We start from the raw sequence: 12,699 nt of genomic DNA on the forward strand, positions 1-12,699 counted from the left end.
ATTATCACTGCCTAGAGGCTGACAAATTGCCTTCCTCTACTTTATGATTGTCAGGAATTTCAAATTATATGCTGAGCATGGGGAGGATAGAGGGGACAAAGGGGAGAATGAAAATGAAAGCCTAGAGAAGCATAATTATTAAGATCATTAAAATACTTGACAGAGTCTCATAGTCCCCATGAGTCCCAAAAGAGGAGAGTGACAGCAAGAATTTTCCTGGGGCAACTGGGCAACACTCAGTCCAGCAACAGACTCGTACAGTCAAAGTGAAACTACAATCACTGCTCCCAATAAGTTACAAAGGTAATTCCTTTGTTATTCACTACCCCATTTAAGCTATGGACAGCATATGCTGTTTAACATCTCATCTGCACATTTGATCTTGCTAGGTAGATGGCAAATTCTTTGCAGCATAGACTGATAGAAGGGTAAACATGTGAGGGGGTAGTAGTAGATTGCCATGCACTTAGAATAGCATATAAGAGTTTGTGTTTTGCAGGAAAAAGGTTTTGGCAAAAAGGTGCTCCTTCCTGAGAACACTCGTTCCATGTCTGGGCAAGACCTCAGACAGAAACAAATTTTATCATTACTCCACAGTATCCATCTCAGATATCACAAACCCAAATCACTACAGAAGTGTAGTGCTCTTTGCACATTAGTTGAAATGGTCAAATAGGGCAAATAGGGAGGGCTTTTATCCAATTTTCTCATTAATGATGCTGTGCTTGTAAGATGGATGCATTTCTCAGTTCATTCCAAGACAGTTTCTCAGACTTCTTTCTGACTTTGCCAAACGAACAACACACATCAGGCACAGACAAGGTAGCTGCTGACATATTCCCAGGAGAAAGCTCTTCCTGCTTACCTGACATACAGTGACCTCTTCTGATTAGTCCTCAGGGAGCCAGACCCAGAACTCATGCTGTGATTCATCATCTGCTCACGCAGGTCATGGATTTTTGCCTCAAATCGAGCGTACTCTAAGGAGATAAGAAAACCCCAGAGAAAAAAGATATTTTAGTTTTCTTGACCTATATAATCATTGGGGCTGCTAAATGCAAATTAACATTAAATTAATGAGTGTAATGCATGTCTTGAAAATTGAGGTCTAATAGAACCTTGAATTAATGTGTTAGGTAAATATATGCCCTTTTTATTGTGGTATCTGAACATTTCAGCACTGGCTAGGTGAGGAATCAGATATCTAGACCCATACTCCTTCAGTTTCAAGAAAGGAAAGGAGGTTTAAAGTGTGTTAACAAATACCTTCTAGTCCGTAGAAAGGATGTTGAAAGCAGTTTTCCACTGCATCTTTCCTCCTTCTGAACAATGTGATACCTTGTTAGGGTCAGTGGGACAGTGCACCAAAGTTATTAATGAGTCAAGCAATTACTGTAAAATGCCACCTAAATGAAGGAGATATTTCCATGCCCGATTATACCCAATGCAGCTATAAAATTATTGTATGAGCAATCAGCCTCCTTTTTTACACTGCCCACTGAGGCTTGGGCTCTGGTTCTTTTAAATAGGTGGAGCCATATCTCAGTCTTAGGGTGGGTGATCCCAGAAACTCCAAAACTAAGCTGCATAACAATGGCACAGAAATGCTCCCTCCCACAACTCATTCACCTCCACACTTCTACTGGTGGCTCTGCAAAATGTTGTGACCCGCTGCCCTGCAACATGGGATCAGCTAGAGCCCTATCATTTGGTCAGACTTCTCTCTGACAGGACACAGCCTCATCAATGCTCCCTCCAGCTGCCATGTTCCGCTTGCTCATTGTGTGACCCAATGGGCTGAACCTTGGTTTGCAAGAAGAAAGGTTGAGGTTTTGGAGACAAGCTCTAATTCCTTGAAACTGAGAACCTCCAGCAGCACAGAGAGCCACAATTCAACCTAAACCCGAGAGATCTACTGATGTGAGCTATAAGACTAAGCTGAGGGGGTGTACAAAATACATTTCAGTGAGTCAGTGACACTTTAAAGAGTAAGATATTGCAGACTGATGCCAGCAAAGAGAAGATGATGTTCCCTGCACCTCAACGTTTTATTTCACTGACGCCTTCGAAAGAAGGGTCCCTTTCTCCCCAGCAAGGCTAAAGCAGAAATGAAACCAACACATCCCTCAAAGGATGGAGGTACATTCCACCAGATCCCACCACCTCCCAACTAAAGCAAATAAATCTTTACAGTGCATTTATAACCCATTGGTCTGCATCTTGCTTGCTGCTATCTAAGCTACGTGAAAATGCTGTAAGACAGCAATATTCGCATTTTTCTCCTAGAAGAGCTAAGCATTATTTTTGTTTGATCATTTGCTGTTCCTACTGGCTCACTTCCCAGAATGTCTAGATGCTTTGCGACAACTAATTCATTTTATTCTGCGGACTCTACATTTTCATTGGATAATAACACCTGACCTTTCCAAGATCCCACATTTTGCACAGCCATTAGCCACCTTCAAGCTGGCTTAGCAGAATGGTTTGATTTGTGTGTTTTGTGTTTGGGTTTTTTCCCCTCCTTCTCTCTTGACACATTTTGCCTCCCTTTCCACTGAGCTTCCTTGGCATTACCTACTCAATCTGTTAAGTGACAGTGGCTACTTTGCTCATCAGTTGGGAACCACTGCTGTGGTATAAGACTCTTCAGTCTTCCCACATACCTATGACTTCACTGACTGCAACTGAAATTCTGTATGTCAGGAGAAGAGAAACTCCTACATGCAGACCGTATTTTAGGTTTATTCTGTAGCTTGTTTCTTGCTCATTTCTTTCACCTAGAGTACATCTTTAAACTTCTTAGAGACTTAAAAGCACAATTTCTCAGTGGAACTGAGGCTCCAACAAACTCAGGTTTTTTTTTTTTTTTTTTTTTTTTTTTAAGTGGAGTTTAGTTTTGAAATGTTTATTCCAGTGTAGGATTTAAGTTTGCTCTATGTGAGTCATATTTGTTCTAATCTCCTGCTTTAGAATTTATTTAGTAAATAATCATCTTCTAAGCAAAGCTTTGTTTAGCTTATATTTCCTTAAAACAAATCTAACATTTCATCTTGGCAAATAGGAAAGGTGATCTTTAGGACCAAACCTTGCATTTCTCTTCCTCATACAGTATCAGTCCTACACAAATAGACAGAATATTACAATTGTAAGGCTTGTTACTAGTTCTCTTTCATTTATGGTAGCTACACTGAAGACAGTAACCATACAGTGTAATTCAGCTTCTTTAGTGTTTTACATCTGGGCAACACCAAGGATACGAATGATCTACAGCAGAGCAACTTTCCCTTTAATAAGCATCCCCATCCCAGGCTGACTCTGTATGTAAGGTGTGGGAGTAACTCCCAGATTTAGACACCAATCTGGAGAGTGAAAAGAGAGGACTGAAAATCTGATTTTCTCTAGCACAGCATCCAGCTATTTGCAACTTGAACATCAGATACTCAAATGACTACAGCTTGGTCAGATGATGATATTATTGCTTGTGTTTTGACTTTAGAGTGCACTTGAAATTTAGCCAGTTTTAACTGTCTGTAAACTTATTCCGAGTTCAAGAATCTCTCTCTTTCTGGGAGATCTCTTGAAACCACAAGATAAATTAAAAGTTGTCTGATAAGTGGGTGATGGAAGCTCAAGGTTCAAGGTCCTCCTCCCTGCTTGATACCAAAAATTACTGAAGTAAAAATGATAGTCTGTTACTTTGTTTATTGATCTTTTGTTATGGATTTAAAGACATAGATAATTTGTAAAAAACAATTTTATGGGACTGTATTTTTGTACCATACCTTCTTCACATATTTTTTTGTAAAAAATACTGAAATGTACACTTGTCCCTTCCTCCTGGAAAATGCCTGGGCCAAAAATTGCACGACCATCAATGCAGGCAGTATTTAACTCAGATCAGCTTCTTTAATATCAGTCCTCCTAGTTCTCCTACTGATTCCTAGATACTACAGTGTCAGATGCATTTGAAATGTGAACAGAAAAAGAAACAGTGACACTCTGCCATCTGAACTGCTGTGGTAGTTCTGCCTACTGGGAAAGAGTCCTTTTTTCTTAACACTTCTTTGTATGTTGGGTCATTCCAGGCGAGCTGTCTCCTAATAGCTTTGCATTTGTTAGGTGTGAAAAAGGACAGTGCCAAAGTCCAGAAAAGCACTTCATGCTTCCTTTAAATTCAGCACTGAATCTAAATACTACACTTTCAAAGCTCCTACACAATTAAAAGAACACTAAGGTTGTGACATACTAACAAAAAATACAGTCAAAGCCAATTCACTAATTTTATGTTCTTTGAAGGAAGGGAGAACAAAGAACATATTGCTACTGGAAATGCTTCATTAGCAAAACTTCCCAAATTTGACTTACTACAGTCCATCTGCAAAGTTCCTACCTGTTGCCTCATTTAGTAGTGTTTTAACAATTCTGGTAGCTTAAGAAACTGATAAAGCCACACATTAGGCTAGAAAGGCAAATGGGTGAGCAAACAGAAAGCTGTATTATCTCTGGGGTCAGAATTGATGATACAAGGGTGTGCTGGCCTGTGGCTCTGGAACTGTTGCTGTAAAAATGGGAAATGGGGCAGAGGGAAGTGTCTGCTCATACACCAGTTTAGAGCTGGCCCAGGGCTCATGGCAGTGTAGGCACACCTGATTGTGGCTGTCCCAAAGACACAGATAGGACTCATTGCCCCTGGAGAGGTGGAGCTGGTGGCACTGGTTGTGGGAGAGGAGATTGCTGCTGTGAGGAGTGGCCCAGCTACAGGGAGAGCAAGACCAACTTTCAGGGCTCTGGCAATGCTGCCACAGGCAAATCCCCACTTTGCCAAGTCTGGTTTTTAATGTCGGCTCCACTCAGCTCTCTGGTCAGTGAGGAGACAGAGAAGAGTCAGCTTGAATGGCTACAATGTGAAGTGCCCCTAGGCCAACCAAGGCCAAACCAGCACATTTATCAAATAAAGAAATCAGTTCGAATAAGTAATATTTGCCAGCTTCATACAGGCAAATAAATAGGCTGAATAAATGGACAGGGAGCTGGTGATTTTCCTTCTGCCTCATTCCAACACCTTGCCAAGTGCTATATCTGGGACTCATATGTATTCTAACTTCAAATACTGATGCACTGCTTTCCTTTCCAATGCACTTGGACATGTTGAAAGGACTGGACAGATCTTTGGGAGTAAACTTCAAACACCTTGAAGCTTCTCCTTAGCTCACATACTGAGAAATCAAAGCAAGGCAAATGCCCAGCCCTGTTAAAAAAACATCTAAAACATCAAATCCAAAAAGCGATACACTGCATGTTTAGCTGGCCAAAATCAAACAACTGTGATCTACAAATTCTTGACTAATCCACTTTGGTATCTCAGGGGATGTAGATACCAAAGTTTTTACTGCTGAAGTGATTTAGACACCTAAAATTTTGACAACTCATCTACCAAACTGAGAACCTATGTGGTGGGGAGGAATCGTTTTAACACAAAGACATCCCTCCCTTCTGAGCTTTTTATTGACTCTCTTAGGTGGTCCACAGTCAGACTTGGTATGTAAACTTTTGTGAGTCTGATTACTTAACACTTAAGTGTTTCCACATATCATGAGTCTCTCCAAAAATCATGAGTTTGTGAGATCTGTGATGGATGCAAAGACAGTAAGGACAGTTTGAGATGAGTTTTGCTGTGATGTCCTTTCATATGCATGGAGCAAGAACTTCTTCTATTAATATAAGCAGTATATTGAAATTGTAGTTTAAAAATTTTCAAAATGAGTTAATAAACAGTCTAAAGGACTGAGGATACAAAAACCACTTGAGAACACAAGAAGGCTCCTGGAAGTCATAGATGCTTTTGGGAGCCAAAAAAATGAATGCAAGAAAATAAACATCAAAGTCAAATAATTTCTGAATATAAAAATAGCAAAGATGGAGATATTATATCTGATGGCTTGATGCTATTTTTTGGTCATAGAAATAAAGAATAGCTATGTTAAATGAATAAATATTCTGCACCTTTTCTATGAGAAAAAGGTGTAGAATTTCACAAAGCTACACCACTGTTATTTTTCACTTTTATGTTTATAACAAAGATTGTAGTATTGATTGAATTTAAAGAACATGATAACAAAAAAAGCCCTGATCCTAGAAGTAAAGCATAGTTAAGAAACTGAAATGCTGACATATGACAGAATAGTGAAAATAACAGTTCAGCAGCCTAGTCCATGTCTTTACCACTCAAACACTTTTAGTGCTGGCCCTTTCAGAGAGATCGCAATTTTTTCTGCAAGCAGGTAGCAGAATTTGCTTTTCTGTGTAAGTCAGAATAATAATCACAGTTTGCTTCTAGATGATAAGAAATTTACAAAAAAGTAGAAACTCAAAACTGGAAAGTAAAACTTGAATTGTCCAATTTTAACAGGCTACATGGTTTTTTAAAAAATCACAAACCACAAAACACAAACACACCAGGAGGGCATTAATTAGAGAACTTTATCACCTCAAAAAAGACACGTTGAATAGCTCTAGAAACTATAATAAAGGAAGAGCTGCCAGATTAGTTTCTTTATTAATATCAATTGGGCATAATTTCAGTGGATTCAGGCCAGCTTCAACCTTCTGTTCTGTTTATGGGAACACAAACTGTATGCTTCTATGGTAAGTCAGGAACTTACTGCCTTGGACATCTGAGACAGCGATGTGCATAACACTATGATTATGATACTATTATTTATGCTATTTTTGTAAGCATTTTTTTCCTTTGCCTCCTCTTAGGAAGTGTCTTGGCTTAGTACTGTAAGATTTAAAATAATAGGACACATTTATTCCTAGAGTGAGTGTTATTCCATTTCTGCCCTTTGCCCACAGTGTTGCCCAGTCACCACTGGTTTGATACCTGGAGGCAAGAGGGAGATGAGCAGACCAGCATCAAGACTTCTGAGTAGTGGGTCTGGTTCTGCTTCTCCACAGATTTACAGTGTGAAGCTGTGTGAGTCAGAGTGAGTAACTCTCATCATACTATGACAGCTATGGCAGAGATATGACTCTGTGTCTTTGGCTATGCCTGCCAGCATCCCACAACCCTGGAAGCCTTTGAAACTACTGTTATACACATGGAAAGTGAGTGTGCAAAAAGACATGAACTGATAATAGTATTTTATGTGCTCTCTTCGGAATCTTTTTTTTTTTTTTCTTTTAATAGTTGAGTCATTTTTTTTGGCTGAAAGTATCCTTTTTAGGTGATTAGGGGCTCAATTCTATAGCTGTTTGGTGTTGCAAGCATTCACACAGCAGGTTAATAATGGTGAAAAATCATTGTGGTAATCTGTAGTAATTTTATAAGAAACAAACAAGCAAGCAATGGTTAGATACAGTTCACTGTTTCTTTGATTCTTTTATCTGCCTCTGCCATGTCTGATGTTGGCCACTGGCAGGGACACAGCTCTGTACAAGGCTGGCTTTGGATTTTATATTTTACCGTAGATGCCATGCTTTTAATAAGTCCAAAAAATCAGTTAGATTTACTATCAGATAAATTCATGACTCAACAGGAAAAAACTGCACACAGTTTTGATGCAGCACTGCCCTTGGAGAAAGTGCTGCTCAAAAAGCCTTGCTCCATTCATGGTGCACTGAGTAACAGAACAAACAACGCTGTTATTTCTTATCAGTCATATAGTTCCCTTGAGCTCACTCAAAGGAAATGAAAAACGCAGATTTCAATACTGGGGAAGGGAAGACACATTTACATTTTATTAGGTTTTATTACTTTGACTATATCTACCTGTTTTTATTGAAATATTTTCCATAACCCTTTTCAGGAACCTTTCAAAATTAATGAAACAGGCATGTTTACTGATTTTACTGATTGCTTTGCCCTTTAAAACTTCAGCACAATAGGGCTATTAATGTCTTTATTCTTTGATATTGGTTGGTTGTCTTCCTTTACCAATATACAGATACATTTCAGCCTATCTTCTAATTAAAAATTCACCCTATATATTTAGTCTGCAGCTGGATTCATTGCCTTAATATCTCCACTAAATTTATTTTCTTTTGCTTTATTACTGAATATAATGCTTTCTCCATGTGTTGCACTGTTAGATACAGCCCTCATTTTGTATTAGTTGTAAATAGAAATACCCCATAAAATATATCTTCCTTCCATGATACCTTCAGGAGACTAAAAACATGTTCTACATCTAGTCACAGGGAATATAATTCCAAGCTAAAGCAGTCTCTACAAGTATTAGATTCAAAGAAACTTTTCTCCTAATGAAAGAGATGTACTAAAATTAATCAAGCTAGTAGTGAGCAACAAGGACTATGTACTGCTTATTCTACCTGCTCCCTTAAAGCCTATCCTTGGTTCAGGAAGTGTCATCTGGGACCTTCTTGGATGGAAATTTATGCAACTTCTTCCAACTACTGAAGAAAACTCCAAGCAATTCAGCAGCTTTTGAAAATAACCCCTCAAGATTTTGAGGACCGTTATCCTGCACTGGATTTTACTGTGTTCTCAGAAAATTACCTTACTGATGTATCCTGAACTAAACAGGAACTGTCTGTGGCACTTCTTCAAGTTCCCTGAGGCCCAGACTGAGCTAACAGTTTGGATAACGTCGTGTGTACACATGTCCAAGAAGGAGCAAGGCAAATAGAAAACAGTTTCACATGTTCTGCCTTGGCAGCACAGTGTGAAATCCTGGAAAAGTTGGACACATCTCCTCAGCCCTGGCATCCAACTTGCACAGCCATGCTCACCCAGCAGAGCAGCTTATGTCTCATTAACCTTGATAGCTCTGTAAGAATTACTGTTTTGTACAGTGCAGACACATTTCAAGATATCTCCGGTGTTTTAGGCACAAAGTGTCTCTGATAAGGTGAAAAAAAAAAAAAAAAAAAGCAGCAGTACTTCCTTGCCTCAGAATTCTCTTTCTTCAACAAATATTTATGTGAGATGTTGCAAAGGAGCAAAACCTACTTTCTATTAATAGATTAATTAATTCATTTAGCTATTTTGTCACTGCAGGCTAGTAGTGGAAGACCATATTTTCAGACATTTATTCAATTCCCCATCCAAAATCTTTGCCCTGGGGCATTTGTCACTTATTTTTTCCTTGCTTCTGCTTTTAACCAAGTGAGTTCCATTTCTTGGGAGTCAAGCATATGACACTGATATCTTGACAAAGATGCTGGCTTAGCTTGCTTAAGATTTGAGTTGGCAGGAAGAAACAACACAGAGCTGACCACTTCTGGAGTATCCTAGGGCTGGCAATACTGGGAAGACAGTTTGATATTCTCAGCTAACCCTGTAACTACATTGGGTAGGTATTCCTCTTTTCCACACTTGTAAATGATGGCAAATGATTCCAACCTGCCTTCAGCTGTTTATAAATTTCCTCCTAAGTGTCCCACCTGTCAGCTACATGGTACATGTGAGTGTTCCCAAACCTCTTTCAATAAAAATGGATGGGGTTAGCCCGTGTATTGTATTTACACTACCCTAGCTGATTGTGACGGATCTAGAATGGAAAGCACTCTGACACAAATATATGGATACACAGCTGGGAGCACACTGGTGCAGATGGCATCTGCCCCCCAACACACTGTTATGTGCAGAAGATACCACCTTGTATTACACCATGCTGGGAAAAGAGAAAAAGGGTGCAATTCTACTTCATTATCTCCAGAAACAACAGCAACTTAATGCAACCAAGGAGGCACAGTATCCATCTAGGAATAACATGAGAAACTTTTTGAAATAAAACTGGAAATGTAGATCAGTATGACCTGCCCGATTTTCAGACAAAAATGAATAAAAAGGAGACACTGCTTAATCAGGGCTCAAAATTCCCAAGTGAACTTCTATGAAAACTTACATAAAAACTTTCACAGCTAAGACATCATATGCTAGTTTTGTACTTATAATCCACAAAATTCTGATATACTCAGAGTGGGAAGAGATAAAAAAGAGGTTCCTTAAAGAGACTTTGGGGAAAAAACGTTTCTTACTGAAAATGGAATGATGTGGAAGCTAATGTGATTTTATTAATTCTATAAACCAGCATGAAAGTTGTAGCTTACAGTAAAAAAAACCCCTCACCCACAAATCATTTAAAATCATCATGAGCCAAAGCAGAAAATTAAACAGTAGCAAGAATACCAATCCAATAGTACAAGAGGTGATTATTCATAGAACAGGACAGCCTTAGAGACTACCAAAAATACAGAGATCAGAAGGACCTTCAGTAACAGAAACAGAGTCTTGGCAAAAGTATCATGAAAATAAACATGGATACACCTCTTTAGGCTGAACTATTTTGCTATTATGATTAGTACCATTTCCTAACATTGGAAATGCCATTTAATAAATGATTCACTCCTTGATTTTGAAATTTGCCAGGTAGAAACTACCTCTCCCTGTGACTGCCACTTTCCTATGCTCAGCTGTGCTGCTCTTCTAGTCAAGGATATCTTCAGCCATCTCCTAAGGTTGTCTGGAACACTCTATTGAATTAGAAAGAAGAATTTGGCAAAGACTATATAAGAAACAAAATGATCCATTTTGACCTTTTTTTTTTAAAAGAACAACCTTTAAAACAATCACAAATATCCTGAACAAAAAAGGAAAGAAGAAAATGGATATAAACATTCCCACTTGTGTATTGATCTTTTCTAAGAGGCAATATTGAGAACAGCTGCAGAATTGTATTAGTTTGCTAGAGCTTCCTGATTAAAGGGGGAATTACTGTTTCTCATACAAACAGGTAATAGGGAATTGTTCAGCACATTACAAGCTTGAATGAATTTAAACAAGACAAATACATATATTACCTCAGGATAAGTCATGCTTCCTGCATCCCTCTTAGCTTATTATAGGGGATATTTTGAATCCTCTGCAGTATGTGGTGCATTGGTCCACTAATTAGAAATGGAGGGTATAGCTATGGCCTGGATGCTCAGAAATGTTGTTTAACTTGAGCATCAGATCATGTAAAAGTGGACTAATGTCTGAAAAAGCACTGGAATACCAGTAAATGTCTTGCAATTACTGCTGATATTGTTGACCTCATCATTCACAGAACCACTAAAACCACCCTTGTGGCATAAGACAGCTGGAAAAGGTTTCCTTTATCAAGTCCGAGTCCCACTTTCACAGAAAAACAAACCCTAAAATATTGTGCTCAAACTGTTCAAATGCTTTCCTGCAATAAGTTCCATTTTGGCATTTCACAGGTATTGGAAGGCCACTCAGAGCACCCAATTCTCAAACAGGTAGACTCATTCTTCTGGCTGAACATGGCTGAAGATGACTTTATTGGCTTTTACCCCAGCACAGTTCCTCTGTGAAAATTGCTCTTTTCTGTTGTACACTGATTCTCATGGCAGACTTAGGGAGAAAACACAACTTCACCCACCCATTTCCATTTTGCTAAATAAACAATTCAATCTTAGTTAACAAAGAAAGTGTCAGAGTCAGTCCTACAGGAAGCAGATATCTGCTCTCTCCCTGCTGTGCTGGTGAGCCATGTTACAGACAAGGCTTATAGATCAATAGAAAATGGAAGTGCTGCAAAACTTCCCACCTGATATCCAGGCTTCTTATATTCTGATGAGCATCTCAGAATAAGAATGGCAACCTCTACAGCTTTTGCCTAGGACCTGTAGTTTGTTCTCTGGAGTAAGTAAATACTTTGTTATCTTTATGTTATTTGCTTATCAGTGGCTTCCTTACAGAAAGTCAGTTTAGTGCATATCTATCTATCTATCTATCTATCTATCTATCTATCTATCTATCTATCCATCCATCCATCCATCCATCCATCCATCCATCCAATCTCAGGCTGGTTTCTCCAAAGCTTTCTGGGTTTCTGCCCCACTGCTTGTAACTGTTTAGGATGATCCAGGTAGAGAAAAGCAGCAGATCAAGATGATCCAAGATGATGCTTATGATGTTTATGATTAAACAGCTTTTAGCACTAAAAAATGTCACATCCATACAGCTTTCAGAGACAGTTTGGACAGGAATGATCAAAACCAATAAACACTTTAGAATTTTTTTTGACAATGATGAATGATTTAAGTTTTTTTATACATGCTCTTCCAAGAAAAAGATGTACTCAGCTCAAATGAGAGAATCAGGCAAGACTGTCTGAGAGTGAATTATGGTCTGGGATTTGTGATCAAGTTCTTAAATATTGTCTGTGTTGGGACAATTGACTGCATCTTCTGAAGCAAATGGAAATGATTTATCTTAGACTGCAATGCTAAAGGGCTGTATCAAATTGCACTGCCTAGCATTTTCCAAGGACAAACAGGACTCTATTACATGGATGCCACGCACCAGAAACTTGCAACTGGAGCATGAGCCTGATTTCTCAGAAGTAACAGGAGATTAAGAGCTTGCCAGCAAGTGAGCAGGAAGTCACTGGGGGCCCTAAGTCACAATTAGATCTTTTTACAGATGTTTGCTAATTCGTTATTACAGATCTTCAGAGATGGAGACATATCAACCACCCCAAACAGTCTATTCTCATGGTAGACTCTCCTTTCTGCAGCTGCATTTTTTCCCTGATGTCTCATCTTAAGCTTTTTTGGTGCTTTTGAGACTGTTCATTCTAATTCATAATGAATACAAGAAAACAATATGGCAAGCTGAAATATTTAAAGACTAACAGTACAGTAAAATTACAAAAAGTAATGAAAAAG

General features: G+C 38.7%; 1 protein-coding gene across 13 annotated transcripts in view; it reads right to left on the reverse strand.

Moving 5' to 3' along the window:
- The window catches only part of DLG2 (discs large MAGUK scaffold protein 2), a 986,985-nt gene that overhangs the window by 86,797 nt on the left and 887,489 nt on the right, over positions 1-12,699 (reverse strand). For all 13 annotated transcript variants that reach the window (XM_083854323.1, XM_083854322.1, XM_083854321.1 and 10 more), the window contains one exon: positions 866-980. In XM_083854323.1, the coding sequence (XP_083710449.1) occupies positions 866-980 (115 nt within the window). The remainder of the gene's footprint in view (positions 1-865; positions 981-12,699) is intronic.

This window comes from Zosterops lateralis (assembly GCF_965231275.1).
Source record: "Zosterops lateralis genome assembly, chromosome: 2".
NCBI classification, from domain to species: Eukaryota; Metazoa; Chordata; class Aves; order Passeriformes; family Zosteropidae; genus Zosterops; species Zosterops lateralis.